Source organism: Felis catus, chromosome B1 (assembly GCF_018350175.1).
Source record: "Felis catus isolate Fca126 chromosome B1, F.catus_Fca126_mat1.0, whole genome shotgun sequence".
Classification (NCBI taxonomy): domain Eukaryota; kingdom Metazoa; phylum Chordata; class Mammalia; order Carnivora; family Felidae; genus Felis; species Felis catus.
Genome location: NC_058371.1, coordinates 41,772,411 through 41,800,220, shown reverse-complemented (window position 1 = coordinate 41,800,220; position 27,810 = coordinate 41,772,411). Strand labels below are relative to the sequence as shown.

At 41.1% G+C, this 27,810-nt stretch overlaps 1 protein-coding gene across 9 annotated transcripts in view; it reads right to left on the bottom strand.

The window, feature by feature from the left end:
• The window catches only part of ZMAT4 (zinc finger matrin-type 4), a 348,048-nt gene that overhangs the window by 262,006 nt on the left and 58,232 nt on the right, over positions 1 to 27,810 (bottom strand). For all 9 annotated transcript variants that reach the window (XM_045055515.1, XM_045055517.1, XM_045055518.1 and 6 more), the window contains one exon: positions 16,183 to 16,288. In XM_045055515.1, coding sequence (XP_044911450.1) covers positions 16,183 to 16,284 — 102 coding nt within the window. In that variant the 5' untranslated portion in view covers positions 16,285 to 16,288. The remainder of the gene's footprint in view (positions 1 to 16,182; positions 16,289 to 27,810) is intronic.

Genomic DNA, 27,810 nt, shown 5'->3' with positions numbered 1-27,810 from the left:
AGACAAGAAGGGAAACAGTTTTTTCCTTTATTCTGAATATACAGATTTGTCCCCTTCACAGTGGAGTTTTCTCCTGAGAGCTTTCCTAAATGATTTTCAGTTTGAATACACAAAAGGGCAGCTATTCAAAAATTTTAAGTATAAAAATTTTTAAAACATCAACATATATAGAAAATTAATATAGTGATCATTAAAATGAATCAATCCAGTAATCATTTTAATAATATAAATCATTGCCTGACCAGCTTTGGCAATCATTGGCACAGAAGCAATGTAAAAATATTAAGCCCCAAAAGGAATGATCAAATAGTGAACTCCACTATGCAATATGATTTAAGTCAATCTTTCTCAACTATAAGTAATAAAAGATAATTCTCAAGTGTGGACAAGAATAAAATTCTCAAGGATCTGATGACTCCTGTCTGAGAAACAATCACTTCACAATCTAAAGTCCTATTTTATGAGAACATCTTTTAATTGTTATCCCAGAAAAGAGGAATGTTTCAGCTTTATATCTGGTCATATGTAGGCATTAAAAATATCATTAAAATTTTTGAAGTCTAAAAGAATATTCAGAATCTCAAGATTACATCCATGTGTGTGTATGCCCAGTTTGAGAAACACCACTCCCAAGGTCTTACACATGGATGATCCTTGGAGCTACAACCTAAAACTCTAGGGAACCAAACACTCCAAACACTGATCATCACTGTAAGGGTTGTGCTTTGTTTCTTTTTCTTTCTTTCTTTCTTTCTTTCTTTCTTTCTTTCTTTTTTTCTTTCTTTCTTTCTTTCTTTCTTTCTTTCTTTCTTTCTTTCTTTCTTTCTTTCCTTCCTTCCTTCCTTCCTTCCTTCCTTCCTTCCTTCCTTCCTTCTTTTAACTCAGGGCATTAGAAATGACTTTATTTCCTAAAGACATGGATAAGTAGTTCCTTATGATCACACATAGGACAAATGTCCAAGTTAAAAAAAAAAAAAAAAGTAAGATTTCCTGAAGTGTGACCTTGAGTAGCCTTAACTTTTAGAGATGTGCTGCCGTAACCAGGGGTTTGTTCTATATGCGAAGCAATCACATTTGCCCGTTTTAATTATTTAATATATTATAATACCTATCTAGTCTACAGACAAGACACAGGCAGTTATTTTTATTATTTTCACATTTCATTAAATAGAGATGAATAAGTCAAATTGTCTTTTCTTTCTAACCAAGCCATCTTAAATCTCTGTGATAAATAACACACTATGCTTCTCTCTTGCGGCTCACCCCCTTCTCATTTGTATGGCTGTCATTTCCGTGCCTGCCTTAACTCCCTACCCGAAATAAGTGCAATCTCTTTGTCTTTTTCATCTGGGGATCCCCATAGAGGAAGAAAATGGGATCTATTATGGGGCATTCACAGAGTGTACATGTCCAGGAAAATATGTTGGGAGAATAAACGCAGGCAAACATCAGGGGTGTTCATCACCGCTCCTAACTCAGAAGAAAACATTCAGAAATAGCTGCAAGTCAGCACCTCAGAAGCCGGCACTAGTTGGCTGACCTACATATAAGCACATTAACCAGTATGTCCTTCTGCACACACCACTGTCACAGAACAAGCTGGAGACACTTGCAGTTTCCCACATGAACATCCCCAGAGGGCAGGATAAGACCCTTCTGAATTCCGGAGTTGAACCTAAAAGGCTGAGCGTGCTGAAAGAGGGGAACAGGGTCACCTCAGGTGCTTCCTATCGTTCAAAGATTCAGGGGATGGCCCTGGACCTCAGGACTCAGCGCTACTCTTTATTAAAAAGGGCATGTGTATCTCTGCCACATTAATATTTAGCTAGAAGATTGCTTTTCTGAGCAAACATGCTTTGGTCTTTAAGGTGCTAGTGTAGTAAACATGACTTTGTATTCCTTTATCAGAAATCATTTCATGAAAAATTCTAAATGCCATAAAGACCCAGCGACATCAGATTAACTTCAAAACTGGGTTTCCTCCTCAACTGAATCAGAATATTGATTAGCCCATAAATATCACCCACCAGTGTCTTATCTCAGGCATGCCAAGCCAGTCCAAAGACATTTGCGTTCTTCAAGCACCAGAGCTAAGGGATCTCATGCTTCTTTAGTGGCTTCAACTTATTCAGCATTAGACTTTTAATGATTTCTTTCCAACGTAGTCTTGCCTTCTCACTGCACACAAGTCTCAAAGCAAACTGACTTGATTAATTCCTTGCACAGTGACACAATCAGATTAAAACAGCTTTTAAGCTAGGAAAACCTCATTATCATATAGCTTATTCCTATATGCATTTGGATAGGGTACGGGTCAAATCATGTCTCTGGATCATGAGACTTATGTAGACTGAAAAGCAGACACAAGGCAGTAATAGTCAAAAGGGTGGGGGTTAGATAGGTCACTAGCAAAATAAAGAGGATCCACTATGATACTTTCCTTTAAGAAAATAATTTTTTTTCCTTTAGTTCAAAGGAGACTATTAAGGGATCACTTGAAACAATAAAAATTTCAATAAAGAATGTTAGAGCACTTTACAAAGAAAATGTGGTAATGAAAATGCAGCTTAAGGGTGAAATTGGAAAAAAAAAGATAGCATATTTTGGCTTTTTATTACAGGATATTTAAGAGACAGCTTGGCAATAAATGTTAACATCTTTCTAATGGTTGGGAATGCAGTTGTATAAAGCTGAAAACTCACCTTGACTTATTGACACAGCAGAGTTTTAACTTACACTGCTCATCCCCAGAGGAAATGCACCACACTGCAAAAAAAAGTGCTTAGCCTCACTCGATAAATGGAGGTAGGTATGAGCTACTGTTACACAGCCACATTAGGCATTTTGACCCAGGGGAAGCAGATGGAAGGGGCAACCAAATCAGTAAAGAGGGACGGAAAGAAGGGGAAAAAAAAAGTCAGAGGGGAAACAAACAAACAACCCCAGTATTCATTATACCCCTCTAGGTTGAAATACAGTGAAGAAAAAAAAAAAAAAAGAAATTAAAAGCATGGCCCTGTGGGGTGCCTGGATAGCTCAGTCAGGATTTAGCATCCGACTTCAGCTCAGGTGATGATCTCACAAGTTCCTGAGTTCAAGTCCTGCACTGGGCTCTCTGCTGTCAGCACAGAGCCCACTTCAGATCCTCTGTCCCCCTCTTTCTCTGTCCCCTCCCCTGCTGGTTTGTTCTCTCTCTCTCTCTCTCTCAAAAATAATTAAATAAATAAATAAACTTAAAAAAGAACATGGTGCTTGTCTTCAACATAATTACAGTTTAGTTAAAGAGCGATGATCAAACCTTAGCAAAAGAATAGGACTGAATATATATATTATTAAGAACTAAATTGCACAATTATATATGTGCTCATGTGCTAGATGTTAGATTTTTTTTCTGAAATTTAATATGGAAATTGACTTAAAATGAAATGGATAGATATCCCTGCTTCAATATGACCCAATACTATAAAGATACCAATTCTCTTCAAATTAATTCTTACATTTGATGGAATTTCGATACATATTTCAACTGAGTTTGTGAATTTGTTCAAGCATCTATACAAACAACAAAATTATACACTGTGTAAAAAGCTAAGTCAACTCTGCAACAGAAGAGGAAAGATAGGACTTGTCACTCTCAGATATTAAGACATAACACCAAGGGATGGTAATTAAGTATAGCATGGATGGGCCCAGATGAAGATAAATTGAACCACAGAACAGTATTGAAAGGTCTGATTTGGGGTCAAGTACGTGAAGAAAACTAACATATGGTAAAGTTGACACCACAAATTATGAGAAAGAAGGGGTTGTAGATGGTGGTAGGAAATCTGGTGAACTGTACACAGAAGAATCAAAGTAGATTTCTACCTTATATGATACATAAATGCAGGCTCCAAATACAATTAAAGATGTAAATATAATAAATAGAAGTGTCAAATTAATAGGAGCTAGAATATGTAATGTTTTTGTGATCTATTGATGGGAAGAACTTCTTAAACAATGTGTAAAGCAAAAAAGTTTGTTAAATTTATCACATAACACTTGCCAAGCTGGGGTGCCTGGGTGGCTCAGTCAGTTAAGCGTCCAACTTCAGCTCAGGTTACCGTACGTGACTTCGAGCCCCACGTCAGGCTTTATGCTGACAGCTCAGAACCTGGAGCCTGCTTCGGATACTGTGTCTTCCTCTCTTTCTGTTCCTCCCCCACTCACACTCTGTCTCTCTCTCAAAAATAAATAAAGATTATATATATATATATATATATATATATATTTTTTTTTAATTAACAAGCTAAACAAAATTAACAAAGGATATCATGAACACTTTTAATAAGAGGACCGACTAGAAGATATTTACCATGCCTAAACCCAACAAGGAATATATGAGGAAATCAAAAAGAAAAATACTAGAATACCAATAGAAAAATTGATACAAGATATGAACAGAAATCATAACATAATCATAATATGAACAGAAAGGACTAGTAAGTATACCAAAAGCTGTTCAAACTTCCTAATAATTAGAGAATGGTGATTTCAAATAACAAGATATCAAATATCAAGCAGATTAGAAAAAAAAATGAGAAAGCTGAACCAGCCAATTACCAGCGGAGACAAGGATATGGGAGCCCTTATGTACTGACCCACTACTAAGCAAGGTTTAGACAAGCAAGTAATAATATGGCTTTTGATGCACAAGTTCTACTCTTGCCTTACATCCAACTCACATAAATTCCCACACAGGTTCTTTGGGAAACATTCTTAAGGATGTTTTCCACAGCATTGCTTTTATAAGGGGGCACCAGAAGCAATCTGAGTGTCCATCCCTGAAGGAACAAGAAATCAAAATATGATGAATGGAATGTCGTACAGCAATTAACAGCAAGAGGATTGACACCGTGTAGGAACATGGATGGCTCTCAGAAACACACCACTGACTGAAATAGCCAGGTAAGAATGAGATTCACATCACAATACCTTTTGTATACATTAAAAATACATGCCTACTCTGTGTATAATGACTTGCTTCCAAAGAGAAAAAAGAGTAAATTTACAGTGGATTAATCTGGCAAACACTACCTTGAGCTAAAAGATCAAGGTGAACATCAACAGTGATAAGTCATGTTGATAATACTACCCTTGATGAGATGTGATGAGAATGGCACTTCACCTCTGACAGCTTCCTCACCGAGAACACAGAACCCCATATGAATCGTGAGAAAAAGTCTCCACTGAGGGTCATTCAACTACCTGACCAGTAGTCTTCAAAATTATCAAGGCCATCAAACACAAGGAAAGTCTGAGAACCTATCAGTCTCTGGGATCCCACATGTAGGGTGGAATCCTGGAACAGAAAAAGGACATTTGGTAAAAACTAGGGAAATCTAAATAAAGTACGAACTTCACACTTTATAATGTAGGTTATATAATAATAATAATAGTAATAATAAATATTATGATACATTACATATGTTAAATGCTGTGACAAATATGCCATAGGAATGCAAGATGTTTAGGGGACATTGGGTCAAGGTTTACAGGAATGTTCCATACTATGTTTGCAACTTTTCTGTATACCTAAAACTAATCTAAAATGAAAATTAAAGTATACATGCCCACAAAGCAATACATATTTTAAAGAACACATATAAATAAAAAACACACCAACCCTAATAAAAGGGTTACCTGTGGAGATGGGCATGAGGCATGGAGATAAAATGAGAGAAGACACTGAACGTTCTCATGTTACAGAAGAAGGAGCTAGAAGGGTTAAGTTACTTTGCCAAGACTGTACTTAAAACGTAGGCTTCTGACCTTGAATACAGCAGAAGCTCTTTTTATAACTCAGCCCTGCTTTGCCTACTCTGAGGAAAAGCTGAGAGTGAATTTACTCCACAGGCAGAAAATAAAGAGTATAGCAGGTGAGCCAAAAAGGAGCGTGAACTTTTCCATAAAGTTGAAAAAAGGTGAAGGTATTTCTCTGGGGCTTAAAGCAAGTGGCAGCACCCCAAAGGGCTCTGAGGTTAAATGTGGGGGCTGGCTTTAGGGCCATAGAACACCGGGGAGTAATATCAAGAGGTATTGTTTAGGCAGAAACTGGAGAAGCTTAGTTTCCAGAAGATAGACTTATTAACACTAACCGCAGAGCCCCAAAGAATTGATACAAACACGAAATGAGTAGGATTTCTTGGATCAGAATGCAGGGCAACATCTGAGGTCAGGGGTAAGGTTTGTGACTGCAAGGCCGGAAGAGGTCCTCTAGAAGCCCGGAGGAAGATGAGCAGCACAGATAGAAAAGAGTTTTGTTCTAGTTTTCCTATTTTCTTAGTAAAATCTAAAAACTGCCTGTAGGTTTTGCACAATGAAGGAAGGAGTGTTTCTATATTTGAATCAGTAGAGAATGGACATAAGATCCCTTTCAGCAGCCAGGCCTCCCAGAGACCAAGGATACCTGAAGGATTGAGCAAGGAGACAGGAGCCATAGTCACAAGAGGGAGCGATTTGGAGGTGGCATGGGCATTTCCTGATGAGATAGATGCATTTACATCTTTATATGACCCTCAGAGAAAGTGATGGAAATCAAAGTTAGAAAAACTCTACCCCAAATTAAGTCATCTTAGTAAAAGCCTAAGGAAACTAAATTCTCAAAATCACAGAGAAGGAGGAAAGCTTGCTGTCCTCAACACCCTCTCCCATCATGAGAAGAAATAAAGACAAAGACACAAGGCTTAGATCAACACTCAAGCCCACTTACTTAGGTCATTAGCCTTTAAGAATCCTCTGTCTGCTAATGTCTTTAAAAAAAAAATTAACAAGACCAGATGGCTTGGTGATGAGGAGGTCAGGAATGCGTATGTTTCCAAGTGAATGCTGGGATGGAAAGCTGGAGGAAACACTGTCACTGTCAATAACAAACTAGTACAGACTGGGATCTGAAAATCAACAGATATGTATGTGCCTCACTCAAAGAGCATTCACAGGGAGAAAGTCTTTTTTACACCAGTTTTATCAGTGCTACCAAGGAGTCATCGGTCAATTCAGTAAATATTTCTGTACAAATTATGACACATTCATGTAATGGATATCTATGCCCCAATTAAAACAAATAAAAAAAAACGGAGGGTCTAGCATGTCGCCATTTGCAGAAAATATATCAAAGGAAAAATTAAGTTTTATCTATATGCATAGAATATTTCAAAGAAAATTGTCACACTTTTCAACTGAGAAGGATAATTGGGGAGCTAAGGAACAGGTGGGAGACTTTTCACATTACACACTCTTTCATGCTTCTTCAATTTTGAATCTCGTGAATTTATTGCCGCTTCAAAAAATGAATAAAATGCTAAAATAAAAAGATTAAATATTTATATGTTTATACCCCACTATTTTTGTCTTTATTAAGACTTTAAGAATACAGATCAAGTAACATCTACATCTAATGCAAAAGAGTAAAATAAATAACTAAGAGATACAGATTAAAGTAAAACAAGGAAAAGAAAAGAATAGAATCCAGAGGTAAAGTGAGGACAGAAAAATCCTATATAGAATACTGTCTAGAGGCACCTGAGTGATTCAGTCGGTTAAGCGTCTGACTCTTGATTTTTTGGCTTAGGTCGTGACCTCCCAATTCCTAAGATCAAGCCCCACATCAGACTCCTTGCCAACAGCGCATAGCCTGCTTGGGATCCTCTCTCCCTCTCTCTCTCTGCTCGTCCCCTGCTAATGCTTTCTCTCTCTCTCTCTCAAAATAAATAAATAAACTTAAAGAAAAAAAAAAAGAATCCTGTCTAGTTGCTGGACATGGCCATGAATTTGGTGACGAAAGCAAAGCAGGAAACAAGATCAAAGAGTCCAGTACCAATAATAAACTAGCCTCTGAGCAGAGGAATGACCTTTCCTAAAAGAGAGAGAACATGGAAATTTCTCTCAAACATCCATCTTTTAGAAGACACTGAGATACCACACATTATATCCTCAGCCTCAGCACACAACTGGACCCCTGCAGAGGCTGCTCCTGGATCACCAGTGTGTGGAGAGGGCAGGCCTTCAGACATCTGAGGGATGCAGAATTCAGGGCCTGGGGGACCAGTGCCCTAGGCCCAAAATGGTAGAGCAGAAAAGAAATCCTACTCTTCTGACATGACACTCAGTACACAGGCCCCAAATTCCAAATGGAAAATCTCTGTGCTTGACCAATTAGGTCAGAGGAATTGGAGAGAAAATCCTTATCTGATAGCATTTTAGCCCCTGTCTTTTATTCATTTTTTAAATATTTATTTTTGAGAGAGAGACAGAGTGCAAGCAGGAGAGGGTCAGAGAGAGGGAGACACAGATTCCGAAGCAGGATCCAGGCTCTGAGCTGTCAGCACAGAGCCCTATGTGGGGCTCAGACCCACTAACTGTCACATCATGACATGAGCCGTAGTCGGACGCTTAACCAACTGAGCCACCCAGGTGCCCCATATTCCCTTGTATTTTGGACAAACAACATATTTGTTTCTGTCTCCTACAAAGCACTGTGATGAATAGGCACCATCTTCATCGCAGCCCCCAGCCACTTTATTTCCAGAATCATTCCTGTTTCCTTGCTAAGCCTACCCCCTTTGGGATGCATGGGACTTCCTCTCTTCCTCTTTCTTCTCCACCCTCACTTCATCCTCAATATCCCCAAAGCAGGTTCTAACCACCACATCCCCTGTAGTGTCATACACATAATATAGTACACTGAGACAATGCTATGTGCTCACCAAACTGGCTCCCATTTCCTCCTGGGTACATAGCTAAGCTCATTTGCCAGCTCCCATATAGTCAGAAGAAAACACAATTAAGTTCTGGCTAGTGGAATGTGTGTGGACATGATGCCTCTTCCAGGCCTGGCCCCCAAAAATGTCCTGCACAAATCACGGACATTGCCCATCGTTTCCTCAGGTGCGAGCTGGATTTTGATACTCAGGGCAATGTCAGAAGCAAAGATGGTGGAATTTCTGTTAGCTTGAGTCTTAAATGATTACACAGTACAAAATCCCCCTCTGGCAACCCACAGTGGGCTATAATGTGAGCAACAAATCATTTTTATTTCTTTATTACTACCATTAGCCTACCTTGGCCAACATAGAAATGGAGGCTCTCCCATAACAAAAAACTTAAATATTTGACATTGACTTAGATGAGATGGATGGTAAGTAGGGAGGGTAAAGATATAGCAGATCCAGGTTACTCAGTGGCAAAACACTGGCAAAAACTATTGACTACAATACTGTGGAATGTAGACTACCTGCTTACTGAGCTTACAGTTCTTGGGGAACTAGATGGTTCTGTGCTAGGAGATCGTTACATTTCTTTTTTTTTTAAAGAGTTTTTTTTTTAATTTTTTTTTAACGTTTATTTATTTTTGAGACAGAGAGAGACAGAGCATGAATGGGGGAGGGTCAGAGAGAGAGGGAGACACAGAATCCGAAACAGGCTCCAGGCTCTGAGCTGTCAGCACAGAGCCCGACGTGGGGCTCGAACTCACGGACCGCGAGATCGTGACCTGAGCCGAAGTCGGCCGCTTAACCGACTGAGCCACCCAGGCACCCCAAGATCGTTACATTTCTAAAACAACCAGAAGATGATGGAAAAACAGAATGCTTGCATATATGTTGTTGGCTACTAATTGTCTGTTATTGATTGCGGGTCAGGTTTTTTATGAAAGAATAAAATTCTAAGAACTGTAATGTGTAACTGGCACATTAGCAGATAGAAATAAAAAAAGAGTTATTCTAGAAATTATGGACTTACTTAGAAAAGTCATTTATTTGCTAATTGCTTCCAGTCACCAAGAAATGAAAGATGTCCTATTAAAAGACATTGTGTGCTGAAGACCCAGTGAGACTTCTCAGTCGCACATTGTGACTCAAGACTTTGGCAAAAACCGGACTGAGGATGTGATATTTCTACCTACTTTCAGATAACCTCAAGATGGCCACTATTAAACTGAAGAATAGAAACAGGCACAGAGATGAGGAAGGAATAAAACAAAGAAGACTCCTTGAAATTGTGTCTAGGAAAGAACTGTATGGTGACAACACATGAAACTTTCTAAAAGAAAATAAATCAGAAGGCTTCCATATCACTGAGAGAATTGTATTACTAAAGCAATTATTATCTTGAATTAGAAAAGCTTTGAATATTCCACATGCCTTAAATCAGTCTCAGGAAAGAAGTGGGCTATGAATGCTGGCAGTTCCCAAAGATAGTATAGGACCCGAGATCCATTTCAGATGTGGTGATGACAATGGATGGTGAAAGAACTGTGGAGGGTAGATATAGGGGTCATTAAGAAAAATGGACAAGAAAGTCCTTCTCACAGAGGAAGATCAGAATCTATTCAGGGAACTCCCCCCACTCCTTGAAAAAAGACACTTCTTAATGCCTTCCCTGCAGGATGCCAGCTCTGCTATGGGCCAGTGATCAGTCTGGCTTCTTTTCTTCCTTTTTCTGAATCAGAAATGTTACCACTGTCCTCACCACTCTAAAGTAGGAGGAGGAGGGGTGACCTTCCTGTTTTCCTCACAGGCTGCTGAGCCCAGAGGAATCACATCGTATCTGATGGAGAGATTTACTCCCTCCCTGGAGACTCCGAAATTTGAGCTGAACAAAGTGACTAGGTAGGGCTTGCGGGTGTTTCCATGGAGAAGGGACATGTACTCTATGTGTTAAAAGAAAAATGGAATGGATTTCTGGTGACTAGAGGAGTAGACTGTAGCAGAGATAATCCTATGTGTTTGTTGAACTCACTTCATTTTCTTACACATTTAAATTCTTTTTCCCAACTTCCCCTGTAGCTAGGTGAGACCATGTGATTGAGTTCTAGCCAATGGAAGACAGCCTGGCTCCTAAAATCCACCAAGCGATGTCATATGCTCTCAGCAAATGAGCACTCATGCTACAGAGCACACTCTACCAACCCTTAACCAATGAGCATTAAGCACACACCATCTGACAACGTTTCATAGCCAATGTGTGTGTTGCCCTGAGTTGAGAGTGTTCTTCAGTCTACTGTTGTTTGCTTCATGGTAGCCTCTCTATTAACCATTTATTTTGTGTTCCAGTGAACTATTTTGACTAGTAATAATTGATAAAAGATAAAATGACTGGACTTGCTGGAATAAAAACAATGGAAAAATATGAGAATAGTTAGAAACTTTACAGAAGCTCAAGAGTCTTCAATGAAATGGTCAAGAAACAGAGGTAAAGACCATTAGGCAATGGGGAACAGATTGAAGTCCTCTGACATTACAGAGGGTAACAAAAATAGTGTTAGCCTCGGCAAATGAGCCAATAATGGTATTAACAGCATCTGGGAGAAATTAAGCATGTCATGACTGTAAGAGGTTTGGAGAGACTGAAGCAGTGATTCTCAATGCACAGTGCAAAGAAGCATCTCCATGGGAATCTTGCTATAAAGATCTTTTATTGTCCTCACCCAGGTAGCATTTGCATCTCCAGGAGCATATCACCTGCAATACCCAGGATGGCTGTTGACCCAGTGAACCCAGACAGAACTCAAGTTCAGTTAGTATGGCTGACGGGTTGCAGAAACATAACATGATACTGACCAACTACTCTCATACATAGAAAAGGAGTTGCCCAGCCTGCATGCTTACTCAGAAAAAAAGAAAAGGAAAAAGCAAAGTTGAGAAGCTATGAGAGATGAAGGGAGAAAAGTCATTAAGGGCTTAGTAGTAGAAAAAAATCATGTTGCTTTAATCAGCACATATGAAGAACCTCAGTTTTTACCTTGTTATCACTAACCACAAAGCACTTACATCCCACCTACTACCAGACTTACAGAGACCAAAAGGTCATCCTTTGGTTATTCCCCTGGATTAAATAGAAGTTAGGGAAGGCCAAAGTTCTGTTGGATGACACTGAAAAAAGTGAAATAAGAAAAATTGGTTTGTGTGCCTCTGTAGGCTCTATGTGCCTGCTGTTTCCCTGACGAGAGAACAGTCCTGGACTCTGCCACTCCTGGGTGGCTTAATGGGGTTCATTTATCAAGACTGATGTTACTTCAAGACTCAGAAATGTTTGAAAGGTTTTTCATCAATTTAGAGAATTGTCTTTCTTAGAACTACAAAACCATCACCTATATCTTGAGGCCAGCTCCTGAGTACAGGTTGACTCCCAATGTATACCAATGCCTCTTCTGGCACACCCATCAATGCTTCCATTAAACTTAACCCACTGCTTCCCTCTACCAGTCCCCAAATTCAGCCTCTTCATCAACCCACAAGTGCCTACGAGCCACAGTGGGTCAAACTCTAGGGTTGACACTGTAGAAGTAAATGAAGAAACTCAGTGCATGACTCTTGCCTGCCTTCAGGAAGCATACAATCTTGTTTGAAGGTGCCAGTATACCTGAGTCATTGATTTTGCAAGGAACAATTAATTACACAGGAAGAGACAAGCAGCAGGAACTGGCCCATTTACGCCGACTTCATTGATTCTGCCTGACAAGAGTTCTCTCTTTCCTTCTAGATCACTCATTCATATTTTTCCTTTAGCTTTACTCAAGAAAAAAAAATTCCCTGTCTTTTTTAGTTCATTTCTCATGGTCTTCCGTATACAAATCCTCTTCTTCCTACACGCCAGAAAACTACTCACTCCTTCACTCATGCAAGCAACTCTTTCCTTTTGCAGAAAATTATTCTTTAGCCACTTAAAACTACAACCAACTGCTCAAGTGGCCTCACTAGAAAATTATCGCTAACCTCTATAACATCCAGGCATGTTGAAAGGCACACGTGAAAGCTTTCTCTTCCCCCTCTGTTTCTGTGCCTACTTGTTCTATTGACTCAGTGAGCAGAGACAACATCTAATTATATTTTCCACCCAAAGATTAACATGTTATTAATGCTTAGCAAGTAAGAAAAATAATAATGTCTTTATATTTCCCATTTTTTCCACTTCAGGATTTCATATGCAAAAAGAGATTTTAAAAGTATAGCATGGAAGTGTTTTTGGTCCATTAGACATATATTAGGTTTTTCTGTCCTCCTATACAAAGGTTCAGCCTTTTAAATGGGGCATGCAGCTATTAAGCATTAACCCATCTGTTGTGTTTTTCTCTTTTACTTCAAAAGGCTGGCACACTAGTTCCATAGCCAAAGTCATACCAATGCTGTTCGTTTCCTAACAATACACCTTGACCACCACCAATGGACTGTCGTTCAGAAATGCTGTCAAGTTACCAAATGCTTAAGAGCCACAGGAAAGTACAAAGTCCCCTTTCCTTTACCTTCTGACCCCACGTGACCCTTACATACTACAGTGCACCTCCCTTCCCTAACACAAATCCTCCTCATAGCTCCTTGGAGATACCTCTCATTCTAGCAACCCCTAAACTTAACCCATCCATCAAGGCCTAGATAATTCATGACATTCCCAACAAATCTTTCTTGGTCATAATAGCTCTTAGTGGTGACCTGCTCTTTAGAATTTGGAATATGAAAAAACCTAAAAAGTTAACAGCACTACATAGCATATATCAGAAAGTCAAAGGGGCAGAAGAATTAACACATCCGATCACAGCTGTTTAAATCACATCCGATCAGCAGCTCCTTCAAAGCAGGCAGCAGAATTCTACAGATCACGTCCTCAGCATCACACACCTATTTATACCACATTGAACCACCCATGGCTTTTCTGCCCAACAAAGTTTATGAGCTTCTTGGGGGAAGAGACTGTTTCTCATAGAGCTTCAGAATTCCCTGTAATAACTAATACTAATAGTGCTGGACACAGCAGAAAGTACACAGTAGATTCTTTTTGATTTGCCCCATAGGGAAGCTGGGAATATTTTCTAGTTGAGTAAAATCAAGCTAAAGCAATACATCAGTGATAGAGCATTGAGACTCAGTGTGATAACATTTTCAATGACCTGAGTGCGATTTCACACTCATAGAGACCCACTCTTCATGCAATTTCAGCAGAGAGAGTGTATGTGGTGGGAGCGGGGAGATGAACAGGGTCAGATTATCAATTCTCAAATGGCCTTCAAGATCATCGGATGGAAGCCATCATCCTCTTAGAGATGAAAAATTGGGGAAGCCTCCTAATGGAAGCTGGTAAGACCGGATTGCTCAGGAGGTGTGAACCCTGTTCACATCCCCAGCAGCTTTGCAGCAACCATGTGTAGCGCTGTTTGTCTTGGAAAGAAGTACCCCACCTCTGTCTTGGAAGCAGGGAGTAAACCATCACTTAGAGTCCTCATCCATGCTTAATGGAAGTGTGTTTAATGTTGTTTTGATGATGTGTAACACTGTTAATTGCAGATATATTTTGATTGCTTTCTTTTCTCTATCTCATCTATGCTACATGCAACAAATATTAACACATTCTCTAAACAATTAAATTGTGCCACAGCAAGGATACAGAGTGGTAACAGGAAAACCTGTGTTCAAATAACTAAGCCCTTAATTGAGCAGCTAAGATCTTTTTCTTTAAAAAAACTCTTTTTTCAATTTTCTGACATTACTTTTCTAGTTCAGGTAACAATAAAGCAGTGCTGGACTGTGTCACCAAGGTATTTTTGTTAACAAGCACTAACTGTACATCTGTGATGTGCAGGCACTATTCCAGGAATTACGGAAGAGCAAATGAATAAAACTCTGCTTCTGCCCTCAAGAATCTAGTAAGAAGATTAAAACTGAACACAAAAAGTCTAATAAAGGGAGAACATAAAGGGCTAATAGGAAGCTATGGAATTTGAGAGTAGGAATGAATTCCCTGATTTTCCTTAACTGAGGAAATCATATTAATAAAAACCGTGTGTGTTTATAAAGCAATACCCACCAAAATTAGAAAGTTCTTAATATCAGAAGATGGATATCTTCCATTTTAGATCATTCTTTTGAGCTCACATTTACTTCTAACACTTGATTGCCTACTGACAAAAGAATATGCTAACTTTTTTTCACAGATTCTGATTTTTAAAAGTTCTCTCAGAAGAGCATGCTTTATTTGCCTGCGTCAGAATATTGCTGCAATGGAGTTAATAATGAAAAGCAATATAATTTTGTATGTTCAGCACACTTTACAGCTTCCAAAGCATTTTCACAAATACTATTTCAATAGGTCTCATTTGGTCACACAAAACCCCAGGAAGTATATGGGGTCAGTTTATTGTGTTTCTGGGCGTGTGCATGTGCATGTTAATTTTATTTTTTATTTAATTTTATTTTTTTTATCGTGCACAGAGGAACCGGAGGCTCAGAGGAGTCTGGTGAGTGACGGTGACAACTGGCATTTGTCAGGCTTGTCAGACAAAAAGAAAATTGCTGGCTAAGCCCTCCAATCTAAAATTACTCACAAGTTATTACACTTGAAAACTCGTGTTCCCACTGGTATATGTTCTCTCATAAGGTGAATATGCCCTGGGCAGCACTCAGCATCTGGGGGCACCCAGCGTCCCCTTGTCCCCATGTGCGGAACCTTGTCCCCACCCAGAACATTGGCCAACCCTTCTCTCATTCTCTGTTCTCAGTAGAGGATTAAAAGGCAACTATTTGTTCTTCCACCCTAAAAAGCCAAAGCCCCTGAATCATGTCCTTCAAAAGTATTTGGATTTTAAAACTTTGCTACAACTTTACAGGGAAAGTCCTTAGGCTGATAAACACATGTAGGGCAGCAGCCATCGTGTGGAAGGAATTTGATGCTGAATCACTGATGCTGCCATCTCTCTGGACAGTGATTAACAAAAGGCCTCTGAGCTTATCTTCAGGGTCATAGAAGGAAAGAGAAGCTGGCACTAATGCATCCTTCCCTGTGTCCCTGAAAGGAACTTCAGGGATGAGCAATGACAGATTTAACAAGTAGAGAAAGCCCATTGAGTCTCCAGGGGCTGAGGCACAAAAAAAAAAAAAAAAAAAAAAAAAAAAAAAAAGAAAGAAAGAAAAGAAAAAGAAAAATAAAAAGACAGAATCTGGGAAGCAGCCAGAGTCTGAGACTGATGTCCCTAGGCCTCTGTCCCCACCCCACACATGCACATTTGCCCCAGCCTGATCTCAGACTGTAAAAGCTCAAGCCCTGTGGCTCTTGAAACATGCCCTGAGACGAAAAGGATCTGTCCTCAAGTCCCACACCAAGTCTGCACCACTCTTTCTTCCACTGAAAACATCAAATGGGAAAAGCCGTCCTTACCTCGTAATGAGCCACGCGCTGAGATTCGGATATCAGTTGTGCACTGCACACTTTGCAGTAACTGTCTGTAAATAAATCCTGATCGATATCGGAGGACTTCATCAGGCTAAAGGAGAATCAACAGAAGAAAAATGAGTCCACTGCCTTGATGTTTATGCAGGACATTAACTGCGTGCAAAAGCTAGAGCACAGTCACAGACCCCATGATAGTAGCAGTGGGGGAGAACACCCTACACCTTAGGTGACACCATGTCAGTTAACCACAATAAGTGTAGAGTTTATAATTTTCTTATAAATGCCCAGCAAGACTGCTGGTACCCTACAAAATAGAAATGCACCTTTAATTTTCTCTTTCTGACAAATCAGATTTCTATCTACTGCACTGCCAAGGATTTACGTGAGAGGATATTTTCATATGTGATTTATATTAACAAACCATTGTAAGCATTCAATACATGCAACGTAAGAAAGAAGTTGAATGAATTCTGAGACATCCACATTCTAGAATACGATGTGCCTTCCAAATCCAAATGTAAATCGAATTCTTTTTTTTTTTTAATTTTTCAATGTTTATTTATTTCTGAGACAGAGAGAGACAGAGCACGAGTGGGGAAGAGGCAGAGAGAGAGGGAGACACAGAATCCGAAGCAGGTTCCAGGCTCTGAGCTGTCAGCCCAGAGCCCTACGCAGGGCTCAAACCCATGAACCATGAGATCATGACCTGAGCCAAAGTCGGTTGCTCAACTGACTGAGCCACCAAGGCACCCTGAAATCAAATTCTTCTTTAAAGGAATGTTTAATGAAATAGGACAAAGTTTTCCATTAACAACAAAACTGTTTACAACACAGTATGTACAGTATTATACTAAATTTGTTTTAAAATATTTATAGGTGCGGGGCGCCTGGGTGGCGCAGTCGGTAAGCGCCCGACTTCAGCCAGGTCACGATCTCGCGGTCCGTGAGTTCGAGCCCCACGTCGGGCTCTGGGCTGATGGCTCAGAGCCTGGAGCCTGTTTCTGATTCTGTGTCTCCCTCTCTCTCTGACCCTCCCCTGTTCATGCTCTGTCTCTCTCTGTCCCAAAAATAAATAAACGTTGAAAAAAAAAATTTAAAAAAAATTAATAAAATATTTATAGGTGCATAGGAAAGCATCCCAGGAAGTTTTAATAAAGTGTTAATAGCAGTTATCTTTCAGAAATTATAGGTAATTACTTATGTAATTTTATTTTTTTCCTACAATGAACATATATTATTTTTGTAGTACATGGAAAAAAGCTTTGTCAAGAAACTTATAGGCAATATAAAATTTAGTTTTGAGTTGAATAGCTATATTACAGAATTAAAAAATAAAATCAGGATAAACTGTAACTTTTCTTGCAAGCCTATACCCTGTAAAGTGAGAAGCTCTTATCATCCATGCTGACTCTTCCACATTTAGGGTTACTGATATTCATAAAAGCCACCTAGGCCATTACACACCACAATTGGGCCCACAAAGGTAAATAAACATATTGTCGAATCCCCAATCCTGAATCAAAGTGCAGCCAAGGGTCTCACACTTGTGAAAGTGATCTGTCACAAAGGTATCTCATAGCAGCTGTAGTGTGAAGTTACCACCGTAGAAACACATGCCAGCGCATCAGAATGCTTTCCTCCAACACAGAAACTCCATTTCATTTTACCTCCTACCTGCCAGGTAAAATGTAAGGACTATGCCAGAGAGCAAGGTGTATGGAGAGGCAAGAGGATTTCAGACAACAGGGATGTGGTGAGCACCCTGGAGCTTATCTTGCTCCCATGCCCTCATTTGATATATGAGAGTGTTTGAAGTCACATAGTTGATCACTGGCATGGCCATATTTTCTGTCTGGTTTGCATGACTCCAATTTCCACACTACAAATCCATGCCAGGTCCAGTCCAGGTCTCATGCTACTTGCCAACCATGTGATGTTGGATGAGTCACTAAACCTTCCAGTCTTAGTTTCCCCCTACACAAATTAAGATAAAATATTATCCATGCCTTTTTAGAGAACCGTGGTGAAACTTAGGAGAAATATAGAAGAAGGTACTATATAAACTGTAAAACTCTCTTCATTTGAAAGGGATCATCAGTACATTTTTAATAATATCCTAATGTTAATAAGATGCTGGCCAGGTCTTAACCAATGCAACAAAATAAAGGACAGTGGTTTGTTTTAAGTGATTTTTGAAATCATCTAATTTTGTAGCTGGACTACAAAATAAAGTATCTGCCTGAATAAAAAGCTTCCTAACTCAACAACTGCAAACTCACTTTCTATCCTTGTCCTTGGCTATAGTGGCCCATTCGGGGCATTTGATTTCCAAAATTCAAAAAGATTCACAGATTTTGCTCCTAAGAGATGATGGTGACTCTGCTTTTTCAATGCCCTGAGTACCAACAGTAATGCCAGGTAGTAAGGACTATAGACTCTCATAGTTGAAGTGGATTGTTATTTCTGGAAGGCTCATTCCTGGCAGAAAACTCAGTCAGCCTGGAGTCTAGCACCTGCAGTGCCTGGAGACTCACTACCTAACATGGCAACCTGTTCCAAAGAGTCTGGCAACTCTAGCAGTTAGGTATTTTTCAGGTTGAATCAAAATCTGTCCCACTGAAGCTTTCACTCACTGATCCTGTCTTTGGGTACAACATACAAAAATCCTACTATCCTTTTTCATGAGATATCCTCTCTCAAGTACCTAAAGATAGCTCTCTTCTATCTACTCTGAACCCGTCCTGACTTACCATCTTGGTCTGTGTCTATTTCTTTATGGTCCATCTTCAGAGGCAGTGCCAAGAACAGAATGACCATTTCAAAGATGGTCTAAAGCAGGCAGAGGATCACAAGCCCAAATGACCATCCAAAATATCCATCATCATGTGTAATGGTCTCTATTCACATCCCAGAATGCAAATGGAGAAGAGGTGTTTTGATGATGGGAAAATGTAGTACAACATTTTGAAATGTCAAATGGGAAAAGAAAACTTACTAAGGTGTATTTTTTAAGCCAAGCTTCTATAAGTAGTTGTGTTTAAATATCATCATGTTCCCTGCTATTTCTAATAAAGAAGTGCACAAAAATAGATTCATGGGTGACCTGGTTAATAGGAATCTCCAAACTCACTGCACACTCCTTCCTCATTATACAACCGACTGCAGAAATCAAACACTGTGAAAGGATATTCAAGGTACGTGTCGGACCGAGTAGGGCCCGTAGGAGTCTGAGTCTCGGTAAAGCAGCTGTGCAGCAGAAATAGCTTTAAAGGCAGAATATAAAAATGTGTATACTAAAAAAAAAATTCAAAGGAAGAAGAGAATATCATGGCTTTTTCCACTGTTTTATATAAGAATATCGATTTGAAGAAGCCCATATGCAGTAAAATGGCAATAAAGACCCCTCTGAAACGTACGAGGCCCAAATGGAAAACCTGAATAAGTTAAATTCCAGTGGGAGGCAATTAGTAGGCAAGTGTCAGACTGGTTTGTGTATAAGGCCTTTTCCCTAAGAAAAGAGAACTCTCTCTGTGTAGGTCACTTTAGACAACTAAAGAGCCTGATTTATGATTCAAAGAGTGGAATTCCCCAGGAAGAGGGTTGCCATTTGTTCCTTCCTCTGGCTTGTTTAGAATAGAATTCTCAGCTTCTCTGGGCTTCAAAAGTACAGATGAACTGTTAAGGACAAGGAGGGAAAACCAGACTACCTTTCTTTAGCCTTGTCCATGGTCCTGAATCAGCAGCTAGAGCAGAGACAGAGCAGAGCTGTTGATCAGTTAGTAACCAGTCAGACCCACTGTCTCATCAGAGCCAAGGTGTAGTGACCTCCAACCTGGGGACATGCTGACTATACTACATTCTGAGGCCCTGGAACATTCTGAGGAGGGATAGAAAAGCAGGGGAAGGAAGGGGTTTGATTTCCTGGATTTGAAACTGATCTGAATGAAAATTTCCTCAGTGTTCCCCACCCAGGCACGTTCCAAAGCAAACATTGATGATTTGAATAACCTATCACTCTTCAGTATTCACAGAGGACAGTGCTACCTTTATTTTACTAAAGAAGCCCAGAGGGAAGTTGGAGGCAGTAGTAGAACAGGAGTCTGATCAGATTCTCATTTGCTGTCCTAGGTCTCTATACAGTAATAAATCTATTTACATCTGGTAGCAGTGACAAGTGTAAGGCTCAGAGGTATAGCTAGGTGTATAAACAAAAGAAATATAGAGGGAGAGAGCTTTTGTTTGTTCAATAATTATTACTGAGCATCCACTATGTGTGAAGCACAGGAATAACAGAGGGCACAGCTCCTGTCTTCCAAATCTTTATGAGCTATTGAGTGAGAAGAGATAGAGGCACACAGAATATCTAAGGCACAGGCAGCAAGCGTAATTTGGCTGGTAAAAAGCGATAGAGGATTGGAGAAGACAAGGCGATTATAAGGAACTCTTTAAGAAGGCTCTATAAGAGTTAAACATTTAAGAATGAATAGGATTAGAGTAGAGGAGTAGAAAATGGGTTTAAACCCAATAGGTTGCAATTCTTTTTGCTGGCATGGAGAAAAATATTACTAGTTGGCATGAGAAGATATATACAAGGGGCTTCAGTGGAACTTACTTGGGAATGCAACATAAGGGAAGGAGGCAGCGAAATTCAAGGGAAAGAAGGGTACACAAAGCTCAAGACCCAGATGGAAGGAGGAGAGACTGAGGGAAAACAGCAGGTCCCAAAACATTTCTCAAGGTACAAGGAATGGCCTTTTTTAGGATCTTTAGATGCAGACATGAAGCCTTCCCCTCTGCTTCCTTCTGCTTCTCAAGAACAGATTTTAGGGACACAGCCTGAAAAGCTAGAGAAACCTGAGGTTTCATGGCCAAGAGTAATATTCTTCATTCCATTCTGTTTCCAATCATGCTAAAATAGCTTCTGACTCAAAGGTCCTAAAACCCATGCAGGGCTCTTAAGAGGAAAAAGAAATTAGTTCAAATCCATGTTTCGTTGCTTGCCAACTAGATTTTTGAGTGCAAAGTTACACATCCTCCCTGAGCCACCATTTCCTCATTTGTGTAACAGGGGAAACATGCTCACAGGTTCATTGTGAGGATTAGAAAGCATCTAACAAAGACTGCAGTATAAGGCAGACACTGAAAACTGGATATTACCACCATTATAATGAATATTATTAATTTTGTGTTATCATCATTCTTATTTTCAGGAGGGATTCTGTCAATATTTAAGTAAAGAAATAAACAGAACCACATTAAAGACTAAAGGGAGAATCGGTGTGTGGAAATAATAACTTTGATTGTCATCACCAGCCTCCTCTTTTGTATTAACAATATTCTCCACAAAAATGGCTCACTTCCACTAAATTCCACTGCCAGCTGATACTCAGGCCATATGCCCATGAGGACTCCATACTTCATAAACATTTAAATCCATTTTTGTTGCCAGTAGGTGTCGATACTGGCAGATGGAGCAGTTTGATGAGAACTCTCCCACCTTCTCTGTCACCCATCCAGAGCTCTTCTGGCTGTGACTTGCCCCCTATGGGACACAAAGGAAAGCACATGCCATCCAAAATCTGAATTAGACCAGCTTTCTGGACCCACAGTCACTGACTGTGGTAGCTCTGAGGTGGCCACAGCAGTCCCACTGCCCATGTGGCATCCTTCACCCCAGTCCCATGTTGAGAGGAGCCCTTGGCTTGGTGATCACCACCAGTGGGTGTCCTGCCATAGGTTTGGGCATTTTAACTATAAAACTCATCCATAAGGGGGAGCCTGGGTGGCTCAGGTGGTTGAGCATCCAGCTTTGGCTCAGGTCATGATCCCATAGTCTGTGAATTCATGTCCTGCATCAGGCTCACTGCTGTCAGTAAGAAACCCGCTTCAAATCCTCTGTCCCCCATCTCCCTGCCCCTCCCCCACTCATATTCTTTCTCTCTCTCTCTAAGAATAAAATAACATTTACAAAATATTAAAAGAAAACTAATCTATAAGATATAACAACCTACTTTCCACCCATTTTCTCACCACACTAGCCTTTTTAAAAGTAGTATTTCAGACCCATGGCAATTTCAACCAAAGATCTACTCTTGCCTATAGGGACAGAGTTCTGAATTTCCAAACTGCCACTCCATATGACTTTGTGGACTCTTTAGTATCAGGGACTGTGGCTCCTCTAAAGAAGCTCCCAATAGCACTTGACCCTCATGAAAGCTCTGGCCCCAGAAGGCATAAATATTTTATTTTACTATTGTAAACATAGGAAGGGTTGCTCCTGAGCCAGGCTTAGTGTTAATGGCCTTAACACCTGATTTAATTCCCATCAAGTGAGGCAGGTAGAGTCATTGGCCTCATTTTCTAGATGAGGAAGCTGAGGCTTAAGAGTTGAGTGATTACCCAAAGGTCGCAAGGCTCCTAAGTGGCAACCAGGTTGCCAAGCCTGGGCTGACCAAGCCCACTGGCTTAACCCTCAACTTCTGCTGACTCTCTGGGACAGAACTCAGTGCAGTGAGCCCTTCAGTTGGTTCCCTTATTGCCACAGTCTAGGGAGCATCATAAAAAGCACTTAACGTGAAAATAGAGGGCGGACATCCTCCTCAGAATTAACATGCTGTGGCCTAGAGATCCCCAACTGTCCAGGTGGAGCCATGCAAACTGTAACTCCTTAGGGCCCAAACTCTCTTCCCTGTGTTTATCTGAACCAAGCTGGGATGCATTATCAACCTTCTCATCTTCCCAGACACTCTACTCTGCTTCTGTCTGTACATCCAGAGAGTCTGTGCCTCTGCAGCCCAACTCACCCACAGATCTAGTACCTGCTTCTCTCCTCTCACCCTGATACCCTGAAAAAAAAAACACCACTCCCTTCTGTCCAGTCTGGCTGACTCCTCTTCACCCAGTCCAAGATCCTCACATGCCCACCCCTCACAAGGCCACCACTCTGGCAGCTCTGACCCTCTGCTTCCTGTGCCTAATGCAGAGACACTGGACCTGTCTTCTTTCAACTTTCATTAAGTTGAACAGTAGACAAAATGCCACCAATTAAAATGAAACTTCCCCTGGTTAGGAACGTGAAACAGACCTGAGCCATGCCACTGCTATTTAAATGCAGCCATATTTTAAAATGACTAATATCCAAAGGGTATGAAAATTGTTCCTGCTTTGTTTTATCAATACTGGAGGGGATTCCACTCTGCTCAGAAAGGGGAAAGATAGGAGAACGAGAGCTGGCCCATTTTCAGCACGAAACAAATAAGCCTTTGTGATCTTTCTGAGTTTTTACTCCACTTGTAAAAGGGCCCCAGAACCAGAAGCCACCTTGTGGCTGCAGCCTGGTCTCTACTCTGTTCCTGTTTCAGAACCTGCCACTGTCCTTTTCCTCTAGCCTCCCTGACAATAAAAGGACAAAGATTTGTGAGACAAACTTGTGGCTTCAGTAGACATCTCTACAGTGACCAACCACCCCCACTCAGGCCCAGGAACCCAGATGATGAGGTGGGATCAGGGCCTGTCCTGTCCCCTTCACACCTTCCTCTATGAGAAGGGGGTAATGCAGGGCTAGCTGCCACGGCAGCAGACCAAGCAGCCTTAGAAGGAAAACAGACATGAACATACTCCAGAAATAAAAGTGTACTGGTCTTCAGTGAAATGACCCTAGAGAAAGGGGGCAGGGAGAAACACAGCACAGCACAAAAGAAACAGATACCCCAACCCAGCTCACAGGGCTTGCAGACTCCATCACACCCTTTCCTTTAATTTCCACACACCCCACAGGTGGCCAGACAGGGGAACCTGGAACATCCTGAGAAGCTGAGATCCAGTAAAGGTCAAAGACACAACCAGCCCAAAGAATCTTTGGATCCCTCCTTTCTGTGGATGGAGCCCTTTCTGGTCGATTGCTGATGTTGTTCACATAAAGGAATCTGGCAGTCCAGCCCTTCCCGTACATCATCCACACGCAGGTGCAAGCTCTGCTATCTAGCTTGAGCTTTGTTTAAAAAAGAGTGAGAGAGGGAAAACTCCCCACACCACTTCTTTCCCTTCCCTCGCATTGCCAGAAGCTGCATGGCTGACTCACATCACTTGAATAATTGCCTTTTAATGGCACCATTTTCTTCACTTGTAAAACCAGGCTCTGTGATTCCTGACTCGGAGGCATCTGCCACTGCTGGGCACACAAGTGTCACCCTCGGCCCCGGGGGCCGGGGAACTGAATCTGTCGGTCTCATTTACATGTGGCACAGGCTAGCCCGATGACATCTGGGAAGGAGAACAGCAATGTCTCCAGCCTGGGCCAGTCCTATGGGCATGCACGTGTGCCTCTGCCGCATCTGAGGAGGCATGCATGCCTGGGTCCTTGCCGCTTCTCCCCGTATGGCCCCCTGTCCTTTGTCTGAATGTGCAAGTCGAGTAGTAGGCTCCCAGGGCCATGAAGAGTCCAAGGCTTCAGACCCACTCTAGCCCCTCAGATTTTGTGAGGCAACTCACCAAGTGGCCTCTACCCAAGTCCTGCACATTATACAGGGCCCTGGGATTCCTCCCTCATTCATCAAACAGATTTTTATAGAGCATTTACTATGCATGGTGCTGTCTAGACACTAGGTTTGCAGCAGTAAACAACACCCACAAGGGTGATCTTATGGAAAAGGCTCACATCCTGAGATCCAGCATACACCATTCTACATAAATACAAACAGGATATCTGTCTCCATCTACACATAAATAAAATATTCATACCCTTGCTGGTAGACAATGGCTCTTGCTTTCCCACATGTCCTCCTAGAATCTCCACTCGCTGCATGGCTCAATGTCCTTGCTAAGATTCCAGTGTAGGACCTTTGCTTCCACCTAACAGTAGAGGCTGAGGATGTGCACAGAGGCAGCTGGGGCCAGCAGGTATTCCAAATGATGAAAGCCATTCTATCTGGGTTTCCAAAAGGCCCTTTCAAAGGCCTCTGGGGGAGGGCCTGAGGTGTCTGGCAATAACTCCACACAGCCGACAAGTCTGGGCAGCATGACAGGGCACTCTCGTCGGGGAAAACATCATTTGTTTTTATAGGATATTAATGGGGAAATGTGAGCACCTCTGCCAGTCAGTGGGTCAGAAGCATTTTTTTTTTTTTTTTTGGTACTTTCAGAGGGGAGACATAGGTTGTGCACGGAGAGTTTAGATTTTCTGCTGGTTTATCACTTCAAGCCAAAGTAAAACCAGAACCCCTACCAGAGGACGAAAGCCAGAGGCAGAGAGAAACAAAAAAGATCACCAGCCCAAAGAGAGAAGGAGAGGAGGGGAGGAGAAAACATGAGGGGGTAGAGCACACTTATGTTCTCTGTCGCTCATCCCACCAGACTAAAGGGTTGTGTACCCATGTGGAAAAGCCACTCATATTTGAAAAACTAGGCTCCTGCCCTCCCCCACCACTCAGAGGAGGAAAGCAACCTGGATTGCTCACTTCCCGATACATTAGCTTCCTGTTTGAAGAAGGTGCATACTCAAAACAGGCTGATTTTCTTAACAAGCTAAAAGACAACAAGGCCTTTCTTTTTAATGGTGGTTACAAGCCTTCAAAAATACCGTTCATAAATAAGTATTCCATTACTATAACTTGTTTACATGATTTATCTTCACAAGGCTGCCCCTACTGAACCAGACAGATTGAGGGCAGATTTAAATGCAGCTATCACATCCAGGGCTCAGAGGCACAGTTCTGCACCTGTATCCAACTTAAGAGGAGGGCACAGATGAGACAGACCAAGCTGCTGCTGGGAAAACTATTAGTCTTATTGCAATCTGTACTTTGAGGCTGCTGCATTGGCTGTCAGTCAGCCAGCGGACATTTTCAGCTCCATTCTCCACTACAGCATGCAGACTTGACTTGGCTTCTCTGAGAAATCCTGTTTGGCCTCCATTTGTCTGCTGCTTTTCCTAAAGTCAGCAAAATTATAGAGTACACATATAAGCATCTGGAGCGGCCAAGATGGGAAGACACAGGAATTCATATGTTGCCAAGTTAAGGACTGCCCATCCATAAATTGACAAAAGCCTGCATGCAGGACTGTCCCTTCCCTGAAATCTCTCGGTCAGAATTTATTTTCTGATCAGAGAGATACTTGAGATCTTGTGCCACCTCTTGCATTGGGATGCAGCAAGAAGTAGTAGAAACAATGAGAGCTTAGGAAACTCAACTGTCAGGGGAAGCTAAGCATCTAAAAGTATGTGTATTATGCTCAATAAAAAATAAAGGCATTAGTAAAAACTAAAATATCTTACTGTATCAAGTGTTAGGAAGGGCATGGACACACAGGATTTTTTTACACATTTCTTGACAAGAGAGACTACTGTCATCAAGTTAAACAACCCAGCAACTGTATCCCTAGTTTACAGGCAAGAAAAAACTGTTGCTCACATACAACACCAGGCATGTAAAGGATAATGATAGTAGCATTGCTCAAATAGCAAAAGGTGCCATAAGCCCAAATGCATATCTATGGGAGCATGGACAAATAGATGGAGGTAGAGTTACAACAGGAATGAAGCAGAGCAACACATCAGAATGTGAATAAATCGTAGCAACTGAATGTTTACATGAGAAAAGTAAGTCAAAGAGCACATAGACCAAATCCTGTTCATAAAATCAAAACAAGTAAAATACAAATATAGACATCTTGGGACACATGTAGGTAAGATACAACTTTAAAAATGTTTATTATAGGGGCGCCTGGGTGGCGCAGTCGGTTAAGCGTCCGACTTCAGCCAGGTCACGATCTCGCGGTCCGTGAGTTCGAGCCCCGCGTCGGGCTCTGGGCTGATGGCTCAGAGCCTGGAGCCTGTTTCCGATTCTGTGTCTCCCTCTCTCTCTGCCCCTCCCCCGTTCATGCTCTGTCTCTCTCTGTCCCAAAAATAAATAAATGTTGAAAAAAAAAATTTAAAAATGTTTATTATATATAAATATATAATATTTATAGACAGGATTCAGGATAATGATTACCTCGGAAGGGCAGGATGAGAGAAATTCATTTGACTAAATACAAGTTCTTGCCAGATTTTAACTTTGCTTTGGAAAATGTCATAGGGGCACTCATTCTGTTTTTAAAGATGGTAAAGGATAACCAGATAGATGATGATGGATAGGTAGGTAGGTAGGTAAGTAGAAAGATAGATACCAAGTATGCACCAATGATGAGAGATGATTTTCTGGAAATGAATCCTCCACTCTAACAGAGACATTTTTTCCCCCTTTTCCCCAGCCACAAAACATCAGGCTGAGATTCTCATCTTCCCTTGTAGTTAGTATGCTAGGTCACTGAGTTCTGACCAATGGAATATAGGCAAACGTGCTATGCACACATCTAGGCCTGGCCTGCTGCATGGGGAGTGGCGGGAGAGGAGGGGGGTGCCTGGCTGGCTCAGTTAGTTAAGCTCAGTTAATTTCAGCTCAGGTCATGATCTCACGGTTTGTGAGCTCGAGCTCCACATCAGGGACCACACTGGCAGTGCAGAGCCTGCTTGGGATTCTCTCTGACTCTCCCATGCATATATTCTCATTCTCTCTCTCTCATTCTCTCTCTCTCTCTCTCTCTCTCTCTCTCTCTCTCTCTCAATAAATAGAA